The 13022-nt window shown below is 44.9% G+C and overlaps 1 protein-coding gene across 2 annotated transcripts in view; it reads right to left on the bottom strand.

The window, feature by feature from the left end:
- LOC140385622 (copine-3-like) overlaps nt 1–13022 on the bottom strand; it is a 122900-nt gene that overhangs the window by 30612 nt on the left and 79266 nt on the right. For both annotated transcript variants that reach the window (XM_072467955.1, XM_072467954.1), the window contains exons 10-11: nt 12397–12456; nt 3676–3809 (exon numbers count right to left, since the gene is read on the bottom strand). In XM_072467955.1, the coding sequence (XP_072324056.1) occupies nt 3676–3809; nt 12397–12456 (194 nt within the window). The remainder of the gene's footprint in view (nt 1–3675; nt 3810–12396; nt 12457–13022) is intronic.

Raw genomic sequence — 13022 nt, 5'->3', positions numbered from 1 at the left:
AATATTTCCTAGTTCATTTTAGACACTAGGGGCTGGATTGTCAACTCCTGATGGAGGTGACATTGAGGTCAGGGAAGTAAAGAGTTAAGAATTTTCGGCTGCAAATTTCAACTTGCAGTGCCTTCCCAACCCCAAGCTATTTTTGTGTTGCCTTTTAGTGGATCAGAAAGGCATCGCGTGCGAATCCCGCTCCCACCTCTTCAGAGGTCGAAGTTGCTTTTGTGAACCCTATAAGAAATTACAATTTCTTTCTCTGTTATTTACATCTGCTGGTGCGGGTTTTGGCAGTCTTAAAAAATAAAAAATCCGCCAGGCTCGGGCGTTCGTTACCATTGGTGGAATCCGGCTGAGGTGTGAGGAACATTCTGACAGATAAACGTTAAATGTTTCAACACCTTCAAATTTCACTGTTTGATGCTGTGCTGTAATGCAGTGATTGAGCATACGGCTTTAGGCAAGTTGGCCATTGCATTAAGTAGCGTTGTGCAAGTGTTGATATGCATTACAATGTTGTTCCTATTGGAAAGTGTCATAATGCATTCAGAAGTGTAGAGAAACGTGATGGGAAATTCTCATGTTTTGGACTGTGATTTAAATGTACAGAGATGGCGGCGAGGACTTGGATTTGATCCCGGCCCCAGGTCACTGTCCATGTGGAGCTTGCACATTCTCTCACTGACTGAGTGGGTCTCATCCCCGCAACCTAAAGGTGTGTTGGATGGGTGGATTGGGCATGCTAAATTGCCCCTTAATTGGAAAAGATTTTTAAAAAATTAAATGTCCAGAAATCTTTAACTTTGAGAAAAAGCTTTCCTGCTGATGAAGGTTAATAAAACACCGTCTCCACTCAATTGATTAATTTGAAACAGAAAACTAACACCATCCGTCTTTTGGCTTCAGGGTCAGCTGCTGCCAGCTAAAACTTTTGACAGCTGTGGCCATTATAAATGCTTGACTTGAGTTCCAAAAGCTAATGGGAATACTCAGCTCAGTAGATGGTCTGTTTATACAATTGTTTAGAGGAGCAACAGGGGGTGTTGCAATAACATTATCTGTCACTTACGTGTTTTTTAATTGTCATAGTTGTTTGGTTACACCACTTAATGACCACCTAACTATTTTTTGTATAGGATTAAAGCTTTATTGCCATATCAATGACAATTGTTTGAACGAGTTTTATTAAATTGTTACAGGTATGTTTCAGTTACATTTAAAAGAATTCCCATTTGTATCACATGGATCCTGAGGACTGTACATAGTGGGCACTGGGTAAGTGTCTATGGAGGATACATAGAGCAGGCATGGGGGGTTGGGGGGGGGGGGGGGGGAGTTGAAGATTAGGGGGCACATAAATAACGTAGGGAGTTGGACTGTTGTCTCAGAACTAAGGCAGGCCTTCAAACCAGCTTCCTCCGCACCAGCACTCCTCCCACATTGCACCATGGCTTGCAAAAGCCAATCCCTCCCCCTCCTTCATCTCTCAGAGGAAAGAAATGTGCCAGGAATGGATTTCAGAGGCAGCCTGGCATTTCAGAAGTCAGGAGAGAGCTTGATTCACCTTTCACAAGCCCAAGGAAATTTGGGCCAGTGATTCTTCACTTCTGCAGGAAAAGTGCTAATTGTTTATAGCACAGCTCATACAAGATGACAGGGATGGTCCAGTGAATTGTAATGTTACAGAATGATGCAACTCTCTCAATGTTATAGGCTTACAAGCTCAGTGATAACCTTGTGGGTAATTTCCACTGGAGCTGGACTAGGAAAGGAGAAAAAAAAAGTCTCCCCAGCAGACTCTTGTGCATTTCTTAGTAGCAACTTCCTCAGAGCAATCATTTTGAATTCAATAGGAACAAAACATTTTTTGAGAAAAACAATTTTTTGTCCCTGTATTTGTATTCATGTAACTGTTAGCCATCCAATGAAGCTATTCACAAGTTAATGGTTCCACATTTTATTTTTAAAAAAGGATACAACACGTAATATTCTGTTGCTAAAATCTTGCTGCTTATAAATTTAAGGCCGCAAAATCTAATTGCTGCGGTTCATTGACAGTATTTGTATCTAACTAACTTTAGACAAGTCCTGAGGTTAATTAAACATCAGAACAAACCTTGATGATGCAACTTGGCATGTGATCTAACGGCCTCGTTGCACCCGACTCGGGACACAACGAGGTCGGTAAAATTCACGACACTCATTACGCCTCGTGATATTTAAGGAGGCATCGCGATCTGGATCTCGCCCTCAATGGGCGTGATCAAAATTTGCATATTCGAGTAGTTAGATTCACTTGAATATATCTGCACCGAAGTTACCCAAGACACGGGTCCTAACAGCCATTCTCCGGAGACCCAGAGTGGGCGCCGTTTAGCATTGGATTCCACAAACATGGACCAGAAGATGGCACTTGGGAGATTGGGGGGGGGGGGGGGGGGGGGGTGATCGAGGCCCCCAGGTGTTCGGCATCTGGGCAGGATGGTACCCTGGCACTCCAAATACCACCCAGGCAGTGCCACCTGTGTGCCACCCCAGTAGTGTCAGGGTGCCTAGGTGGCACGGCCAGGCTGCCAGTGTCAAGGTGCCCACCTGGCATCTTGCTTAGGCCAGGGATCAGGTCTGTCAGTGCCTTGCTCTTATGAAGTGGGTATCGGGGCTTGAGGATCCTTAATTGGGAGTATGGAGGCTGTGGTGAGGGGGTCCAAAGATTGGCACGCCATTTGATCTCTTCCTGCACTGGTAAGCATGTTAGTGCAGGAAATGGGTCCAAGTGCAGTCTCAGTGAAACGTTCCTCGCCAAGGCCCAAAAAAGCAGAGTCCCGTTTAATAGCAGGGCCATTCTCGGTGCTACAAGCGCAGGGAAAAATTCCGGTAAACGCGCCCTAAATAGGACTCCATTTAATTTCCATTTCTCTTTTAAATACTGTCCTTTAAAAAGAAAGTACAGAAATGTGTATGTTTGCTAAAGTGTGTCAGATAAATATTCAAAGCAAGGACAAAATAAACAAAAGCCTGTTGTTCACTTAAAACTTGTTCATTATAAACTTGTTCATTATAGCCCAACACCATTAGGTCAAAAACAACAACGTGAAATATAGGTTTTTAAAGGCCGATGTAGATTTGGCCCAGTCCTTAGAAAGCCAGGAGTTACAACATTATCTTCTTGAGAAACTGTCACCATGTACCAACATTTGATATGCTGACACATCGGCAACCTCAATCTCTAATTACATCTGTGTTTGTCAGTTGATGGCACGTATATTCTATTACATCTGACCATAGACAGTGAGAAAATAATTAACATGTTTGCATTGTGGATTTAACAATTTCAAATTGCAGGATTATTTTTATGCATTTTAAAACAATTTACCTACACAACGCAAATGACGATGTATATCTCAAACGTTATTTCTGAAACTTACACACTATACGGCTCAATATTTGTATCAGTGATTGAGAAGTGAGAAAGAGTGGATCTGCTAAAAATAAATTGGGCTCAACTCAACAAGAAAACAAATTTCATTGGTATCTTTTGGAAATGTGCTAATAACTATAAATGAACGGAAAAGAACATGAGCATTTATTACTTCATTCATGTTGGGTCAAATTCTTCCGGTATTCGTAGCATCCTGTTTTATCACAGTAATACAATTAACAAAATAAACAAGAATACATTACGTATCATAATCTTGAACGACCATTCCCACAGACCAGATTGCCATCAGATATTCATTAAATCCATTCGGATTTATATAATGTAGCGAGTCAGGTGAGCGAGGATCCCCATTGGAGCCTGTGAAATCGATACCCACCTGGGCATGAAGAGACAAAAATAATTTTCTGAATATATACACACCATTTCCTGTAATTGTTCAGCAAGGTAAGTAAACCTGGGCAGCACGGTGGCACAGTGTTGAGCACTGCTGCCTCACGCCGTCGAGGACCCGGGTTCAATCCCAGCCATAGGTCACTGTCCATGTGGAGTTTGCACATTCTCCCCACCATAATCCAAAGATGTGCAGGGTATGGGGATTGGACACACTAAACTGTTCCTCAATTGGAAATCTTTTTTAAAAAGCAAGGTAAGTAAACACACTTATTACATTCCATGAGTCATTCCTTTAGGCTTTTGTTTTATACATTTATGGACTTTACTAAGGTACTGATCTCTGGTTAGAAGTTAAAAAAAAATGGGGATTATTTGTGGGAGGTGTTGAGGAGATTTGGTTTGGAGAGGGGTATGTTAGATGGGTGCAGCTGTTGTATAGGGCCCCAATGGCGAGCGTGGTCACGAATGGACGGGGATCTGCATATTTTCGGCTCCATAGAGGGACAAGGCAAGGATGCCCTCTGTCCCCATTATTGTTTGCACTGCCGATTGAGCCCCTGGCGATAGCGTTGAGGGGTTCCAAGAAGTGGAGGGGAGTACTTAGAGGAGGAGAAGAACACCGGGTATCTTTGTATGCGGACGATTTGCTACTATACGTGGCAGACCCGGCGGAGGGGATGCCAGAAATAATGCGGATACTTGGGGAGTTTGGGGATTTTTCAGGGTATAAATTGAACATGGGGAAAAGTGAGTTGTTTGTGGTGCATCCAGGGGAGCAGAGTAGAGAAATAGAGGACCTACCGTTGAGGAAGGTAACAAGGGACTTTCGTTACCTGGGGGTCCAGATAGCTAAGAATTGGGGCACATTGCATAGGTTTTAAATTTAACGCGGTTGGTGGAACAGATGGAGGAGGATTTCAAGAGATGGGATATGGTATCCCTGTCACTGGCAGGGAGGGTGCAGGCGGTTAAGATGGTGGTCCTCCCGAGATTCCTCTTTGTGTTTCAGTGCCTCCCGGTGGCGATCACGAAGGCTTTTTTTAAAAGGATTGAAAAGAGCATCATGGGTTTTGTGTGGGCCGGGAAGACCCCGAGAGTGAGGAAGGGATTCTTACAGCGTAGCAGGGATAGGGGGGGGGCTGGCACTACCGAGCCTAAGTGAGTATTATTGGGCCGCTAATATTTCAATGGTGAGTAAGTGGATGGGAGAGGAGGAGGGAGCGGCGTGGAAGAGATTAGAGAGGGCGTCCTGTAGGGGGACTAGCCTACAGGCTATGGTGACAGCCCCATTGCCGTTCTCACCGAGGAACTACACCACAAGCCCGGTGGTGGTGGCTACACTGAAGATTTGGGGATAGTGGAGACGGCATAGGGGAAAGACTGGAGCCTTGGGGGGGTCCCCGATAAGAAACAACCATAGGTTTGCCCCGGGGGGAATGGATGGGGGATATGGAATGTGGCAAAGAGCAGGAATAACGCAACTGAAAGATCTGTTTGTGGATGGGAAGTTTGCGAGTCTGGGAGCGCTGACCGAGAAATATGGGTTGCCCCAAGGGAATGCATTCAGGTATATGCAACTGAGGGCTTTTGCGAGGCAACAGGTGAGGGAATTCCCGCAGCTCCCGACACAAGAGGTGCAGGACAGAGTGATCTCAAAGACATGGGTGGGGGATGGTAAGGTGTCAGATATATATAGGGAAATGAGGGACGAAGGGGAGACTATGGTAGATGAACTAAAAGGGAAATGGGAAGAAGAGCTGGGGGAGGAGATCGAGGAGGGGCTGTGGGCAGATGCCCTAAGCAGGGTAAACTCGTCGTCCTCGTGTGCCAGGCTAAGCCTGATTCAGTTTAAGGTATTACACAGGGCGCATATGACTGGAGCACGGCTCAGTAAATTTTTTGGGGTGGAGGATAGGTGTGCGAGGTGCTCGAGAAGCCCAGCGAATCATACCCATATGTTTTGGTCATGCCCGGCACTACAGGGGTTTTGGATGGGGGTGACAAAGGTGCTTTCAAAAGTAGTGGGGGTCCGGGTCGAACCAAGCTGGGAGTTGGCTATATTTGGGGTTGCACAAGAGCCGGGAGTGCAGGAGACGAGAGCGGCCGATGTTTTGGCCTTTGCGTCCCTAGTAGCCAGGCGCAGGATATTGTTAATGTGGAAAGAAGCCAAGCCCCCGGGGGTGGAGACCTGGAAAAATGACATGGCGGGGTTTATAAAGCTAGAGCGGATTAAGTTCGTTCTAAGGGGGTCGGCTCAAGGGTTCACCAGGTGGTGGCAACCGTTCGTCGAGTACCTCGCAGAAAGATAGATGGGATGGAAAAAAGAAGGCAGCAGCAGCCCAGGATCGGGGGGGGGGGGGGGGGGGGGGGAGGAGGAACCAGAAGGACTCTCAGGGTTGTTAATATATACTGTATAATATGTATAGGTCGTTGCGACAGATAATTATATATTGGACTGTTAAATTATATTTTTGGAGAGTGTTACTTGTGATAAGGCAGTTGCCAATTAGGGTTAGTTTTCATTTTTGTTATTTATTATTTATTCATTTTTGTTTATAAAATAGGTCATTGTTATTTGTGTTGTTATAATATTGTGTAAAAGATGCACAATGTACTGTGTTGGTTGACCAAAAATTTTCAATAAAATATTTATTAAAAAAAAGTTTAAAAAATGAAATAATTGGTTTATCCTCTCCAAGTTACGAATTATGGATCTTTTATTAGTAGGTACTGTCAGTGTACTTTGCAAATATGTGGGGTCTGGTGAAAGGTAATTGACCCGAAAGATTTGGAGAAACTTTAATATGGGTTTAAAGGCGAATGGATGGCGAGAAGTCCTGAAAAAAACCTCTATTGTTCCAACCCACCGACTTCTGCATTTAACCTCAATGCATTAGGTGACAATACTGTCAAGGACAGTAGCGGGAGATTGTGTATTGAGTCTGAAGAGATAGGCGAGGTCTTGAATGAGTACTTTTCTTCTGTATTTACAAATGAGAGGGGCGATATTGTTGGAGAGGACAGTGTGAAACAGATTGGTAAGCTCGAGGAAATACTTGTTAGGAAGGAAGATGTGTTGGGCATTTTGAAAAACTTGAGGATAGACAAGTCCCCCGGGCCTGACGGGTTATATCCAAGGATTCTATGGGAAGCAAGAGATGAAATTGCAGAGCCGTTGGCAATTATCTTTTCGTCCTCACTGTCAACAGGGGTGGTACCAGGGGATTGGAGAGTGGCGAATGTCGTGCCCCTGTTCAAAAAAGGGACTAGGGATAACCCTGGGAATTACAGGCCAGTTAGTCTTACTTCGGTGGTAGGCAAAGTAATGGAAAGGGTACTGAAGGATAGGATTTCTGAGCATCTGGAAAGACACTGCTTGATTAGGGATAGTCAGCACGGATTTGTGAGGGGTAGGTCTTGCCTTACAAATCTTATTGAATTCTTTGAGGAGGTGACCAAGCATGTGGATGAAGGTAAAGCAGTGGATGTAGTGTACATGGATTTTAGTAAGGCATTTGATAAAGTTCCCCATGGTAGGCTTCTGCACAAAGTAAGGAGGCATGGGATAGTGGGAAATTTGGCCAGTTGGATAACGAACTGGCTAACCGATAGAAGTCAGAGAGTGGTGGTGGATGGCAAATATTCAGCCTGGATCCCAGTTACCAGTGGTGTACCGCAGGGATCAGTTCTGGGTCCTCTGCTGTTTGTGATTTTCATTAATGACTTGGATGAGGGAGTTGAAGGGTGGGTCAGTAAATTTGCAGACGATACGAAGATTGGTGGAGTTGTGGATAGTAAGGAGGGCTGTTGTCGGCTGCAAAGAGACATAGATAGGATGCAGAGCTGGGCTGAGAAGTGGCAGATGGAGTTTAACCCTGAAAAGTGTGAGGTTGTCCATTTTGGAAGGACAAATATGAATGCGGAATACAGGGTTAACGGTAGAGTTCTTGGCATTGTGGAGGAGCAGAGAGACCTTGGGGTCTATGTTCATACATCTTTGAAAGTTGCCACTCAAGTGGATAGAGCTGTTAAGAAGGCCTATGGTGTGCTCGCGTTCATTAACAGAGGGATTGAATTTAAGAGCCATGAGGTGATGATGCAGCTGTACAAAACTTTGGTAAGGCCACATTTGGAGTACTGTGTACAGTTCTGGTCGCCTCATTTTAGGAAGGATGTGGAAGCTCTGGAAAAGGTGCAAAGAAGATTTACCAGGATGTTGCCTGGAATGGAGAGTAGGTCTTACGAGGAAAGGTTGAGGGTGCTAGGCCTTTTCTCATTAGAGCGGAGAAGGATGAGGGGCGACTTGATAGAGGTTTATAAGATGATCAGGGGAATAGATAGAGTAGACAGTCAGAGACTTTTTCCCCAGGTGGAACACACCATTACAAGGGGACATAAATTTAAGGTGAAAGGTGGAAGATATAGGAGGGATATCAGAGGTAGGTTCTTTACCCAGAGAGTAGTGGGGGCATGGAATGCACTGCCTGTGGAAGTAGTTGAGTCGGAAACATTAGTGACCTTCAAGCAGCTGTTGGATAGGTACATGGATTACGGGAAAATGATATAGTGTAGATTTATTTGTTCTTAAGGGCAGCACGGTAGCATTGTGGATAGCACAATTGCTTCACAGATCCATGGTCCCAGGTTCGATTTCGGCTTGGGTCATTGTCTGTGCGGAGTCTGCACGTCCTCCCCGTGTCTGCGTGGGTTTCCTCCGGGTGCTCCGGTTTCCTCCCACAGTCCAAAGATGTGCGGGTTAGGTGAATTGGCCAATGATAAATTGCCCTTAATGTCCAAATTGCCCTTGGTGTTGGGTGGAGGTGTTGAGTTTGGGTAGGGTGCTCTTTTCAAGAGCTGGTGCAGACTCAGTGGGGCCGAATGGCCTCCTTCTGCACTGTAGATTCAATGATAATCTATGATTAATCTAGGACAAAGGTTCGGCACAACATCGTGGGCCGAAGGGCCTGTTCTGTGCTGTATGTTCTATGTTCTATGTTCTATGTTCTATGTATTAGGTTGCACTCTGACTGCACCCCCAGCCTTTCCAAACCAGCTTGATACCCAATAGGAAAAATAGTTCTGACCAGTATTCTTACTTTCCAATTTTGTACTGTTTATCCCTTCGGTATTGTCAATTTCAATATGTTAATTGATCAACAACAACCACACTACTTTTGCAATTGTGGGTTTGTGTATTTCCCAGTATTTCTTGAACTTCTCAGGGAAGCAAGGTGAGAACATGGTGCCAATTGTGGGCACTGGGAACATGGCAGGGAAATATGCCAATAAGTACATAAAACTCTCAGTTGCTTTCTTGCCTGTTTGTGTTAAAGGCTTTACTAATAGTACTTGTGCCGGGAGGTTAGTTTTATAACTTAGGAGGTTTACGCATCTGATCTGCACTTTGAAGTTCTGACCTATTAGATCAACGTGGGTGCTGCTTACATCATGTTACTCCATATAAGAACTAGAAGCAGGAGTAGGCCATCTGGCCCCTCGAGCCTGCTCCACCATTCAATGAGGTCATGGCTGATCTTTTGTGGACTCAGCTCCACTTTCCGGCCCCATCTCAGATGAACCCAAGATGATGACCAGCACCAACAGCAGCAACAACGACACAGAAATGTAGTTCAATGGAAGAGTATGGGATCAACCGAGAAATGCAGCTCACTGCAGACCATGCCCAGGCACACTACAGCTAGAGTATAAACCTTCCCAGGTGCTCAGTGAATTAAAACCTCTGACAGCCAGTTTGTAAAGAATAAAACCAGAATCAATCTTTACTCAGTTTAAACTTTTTCTGAGGGAAACATTGTAAGCACCTAATTCAATCCTCACCCCAGTGACAGTAGGTGTCGCTTTAGATTCTCTTTTGATCACCCATAAAATAAAGGGCGCCTGAACGGGGGTACGACGCGGCTGGTAAATGCCACGAGAAGAATCCCCCCCTGGGCTTCCCATCAGCCGTTACACCTCGTGAGATCTAACCAGATCTCGCGGATATGGCGATCTTACAAGAGTGAAGTCGGCTTAGAAGCTAACTTACTTCTGCCTTCAGCGGATCGAAAAGCCACCCGCAAGTACTGGCCTCACCGAGGAGACCCCATTGCGCGCCGTTCAGTTGTTGTTCCCACAAACAGGGACCAGGTGGAATGGTACCTGGGGGGGGGGGGAATCTCCCAGGTGAGCGGGTCCCCCGGGTGGTTGGCTACTGGGCAAAGTGGCACCCTGGCACTGCTGGTGCTGCCCTGGCACTGTTGGTGCTACCTGACAGTGCCAGCCTGGCTCTGCCTGCGTGCCCAGGTGGCATTGCCACTTTGGCAGAGGCACTGCCAGGGTGCCAGACTGGCATGGTGCCTGCACCAGGAATCAGGCCCAGAGGAGGCCTGTCCGTATCTTACGGGGTACACCACCCCCCCTGCTCCCGAGGATCCCCCTGCAGGGGAGTTGGGGTGGTCGCTTTGGAATTTGTGAGATAAGGGGGCAATTTGGCAATTGGCTTCCCAATCCCTTTTTGCACTGAGAAGCTCCGCGGCAAAGTGTGGCCTTGAAGGGGCCAAATTTTTATTTTTATTAGATCGCATCCAAAATATCCCTTTACATATGTACTCAAGTAACAACGCAATCAACATCGTCCATCTGCATATAATGAACCACAATTGTTATACAATTAACTTTGGGGCAGACATTTGCAGCCTTTTTTGAAGAAGTCGCTCTTTACCAAATGGATGATTGATGGCTTTTTGGCCTGAGGGCTGATAATTATATTTACTTTTCCCGCGATGGCACTAGTCAGAATGAGCAGATGCTTTGCGTTAGGTTTCAGCTTGGCTGACTTCCCACAGTCGCATGGCATCATTTACTGTACACAGGCAGTGATTAAAACACTCAACACCCAGGGATATCCATCATCAAAGTACGTCCACTTCATCAATGTACTATTGATGTACATCCAAAACAAAAAATTTTATACAGGTGAGGACAAGATTCCCAGGCAGCTGCCAAGAGAATGACACAGTTTTTAGCACCTCTGTCTCACGGCGCCAGGGAACAGGGTTTAATTCAGACTCTGGTAACTGTCTGTGGAGTTTGCACATTCTCCCAGTATCTGCGTGAGTTCCCACTTGGTGCTCTGATTTCCTCCCACAGTCCAAAGATGTGCATGTTAGGTGGATTGGCAAAGACCAATTGCCCCTTAGTGTCCAAATGTTAGGTGGGGTTACAGGGATAGGGTGGTGGAGTGGGCCTAGGTAGGGTGCTCTTTCAGAGGGTCAGTGTAGACCTGAGACGCTGATGGCCTCCTTCTGCATTGTAGGGATTCTATTGTGATATTTTCAATCTGTGCCAGTTAAACCTCCCGGATAGGTACCTCAAAAGTAGTTTGGTGGCTGGCTGCCTAATTACAACATTGTTGATGACACAAATGAGGAATCCAACCAATGAGGCCTCGGAGCAATACAATGAAAGCCATGAAAATATATATCACCAAAAAGTCATTGGTCTGCTGAAAACACTCAGGTGCCTGGACATATCTGGAGATCCCATCATACACATCAGGCATGTTCTCTAGAATGGCCGTGGTATGCAGAGTTCTGCACAAACTTACATTGCAGCAAAGTTTGGACCTGCAGGTGGAACAGGTGCAAGGAGCCTCTTCAGACGTCAATGAGAAGGAGTTGGAAGTGGCCATATATGATGCACTCAATGCTACCAGAATGCTCTCACAGTTGCGAGGTTCACTCAAGTTCCATCAGTCCAGTGATCTGGCCACTTGAAAAGGCAACGCTCTTCTCTCTGCTCCCTCCAAAGCACAGACAGTGAGCTGTCACTAAAACAAGGCACAGCCTTTGAACATCTGAATTTCATTCTGCAAATTGCTTCTGTTATGCTCCCAACTCCCAAATTACATGCTTGGTGTGTGCTTTTAAAAGCTGGGGCAGAGAACACCTCAAGCAGGTCAACATCTCGCTTACTTGTATTAAATGGTTAGGAAACCCAGAAATAACATTTCTGTTATTAACCACTTCCAATGGTTAACGTTAAAGGGCCGGGGGAGGATGGCTTGGCCAGGGTTTAATGTGAGAGGGTTATGGAGGTGGTGAATGTATCTGTGACTGTGTGCCTCTTCCAAATTCCTGACATATGCATTGATACAGCTAGAAAGACTTGTTTACATTTGATTTCTATGTTCACACCTATATCGCAGCAAAGGAAAAACAGCTGATGTTAGAAGAATGCTTAGGGTTCCCCGATACTCTTGGGACGTCACAAGGGGTTCCGCGGCTCGAAAGGTTTGGGTAACTATGACCTAGCCTATTAGTTTCTCTTTCCAAAAATTCTGCCTGACCTGCTGAGTGTTTTAATAATCTTCTGTTTTATTTTCAAATATTAAATTGAGCTGATCTTTGCACTAGCTATGTAATCAATAGTTTCATTAAATTACTTGGTTGAGATCTTGAAGGGTGTATGTTATCCAACAACTTCAATTTATACAAGTTGCCACGGAGAATACATCAAGTTCCACTGATACTAAAGTAATTCATTTAAAATTTTAAATAAAATTTGCTTACAGTAAAGTTCATCTGACAGCCACCCATAACGTAGTCCAGGAAAGAATATTCTTTCACAATCTGTTGATGAAACATTTAATTGGATTAACATGTGGCAAAAAATGACAATGCACATTGTCAAATTTGCTATGGATTTTATTCAACAATCACTTGATTGATTAATTCCAATTTAATAATCTCCCATGGTGATCAGTATGGCAATTTGGAAAAGACAGTCACCTGCTCACCTGTCTTTAAATTAATCTTTCTCGGACTACTCTTTTATCCTGGTCTCTTGTTTCTCTCACGGTCTTTTATTTAGTTTCTGGAACGGTTGTGGGTTGTATGAAATTGATGGTAAAATAAGTCACAATGGCTGCAGGCTACACTTGGGATGCTATATATGGCACTGAGGTGATCTTCCTCAGAAAGGGGGGGGGGGTCAGTGAATACAAATTCTCATTTAGACCGCTGATCATTCTACCTTTGGAGATGTCACAATTAACTACAGTCCTTTAGTTAGCATGCATCCAGTGCACTTCAGTCCGGATTTTCTAGCCCACAACACACCAAGGGTCAAACTGAAGGCTTCTTAGCAGATATTTTACCTCCAGATCATTGGATTGATGCCAAGACATTTTGGTCAG

The sequence above is a fragment of the Scyliorhinus torazame genome, chromosome 11 (assembly GCF_047496885.1).
Source record: "Scyliorhinus torazame isolate Kashiwa2021f chromosome 11, sScyTor2.1, whole genome shotgun sequence".
In the NCBI taxonomy this organism is placed as follows: Eukaryota; Metazoa; Chordata; class Chondrichthyes; order Carcharhiniformes; family Scyliorhinidae; genus Scyliorhinus; species Scyliorhinus torazame.
The sequence above is the reverse complement of the archived record's forward strand: the minus strand, read 5'-3'. Positions and strand labels throughout refer to the sequence as shown.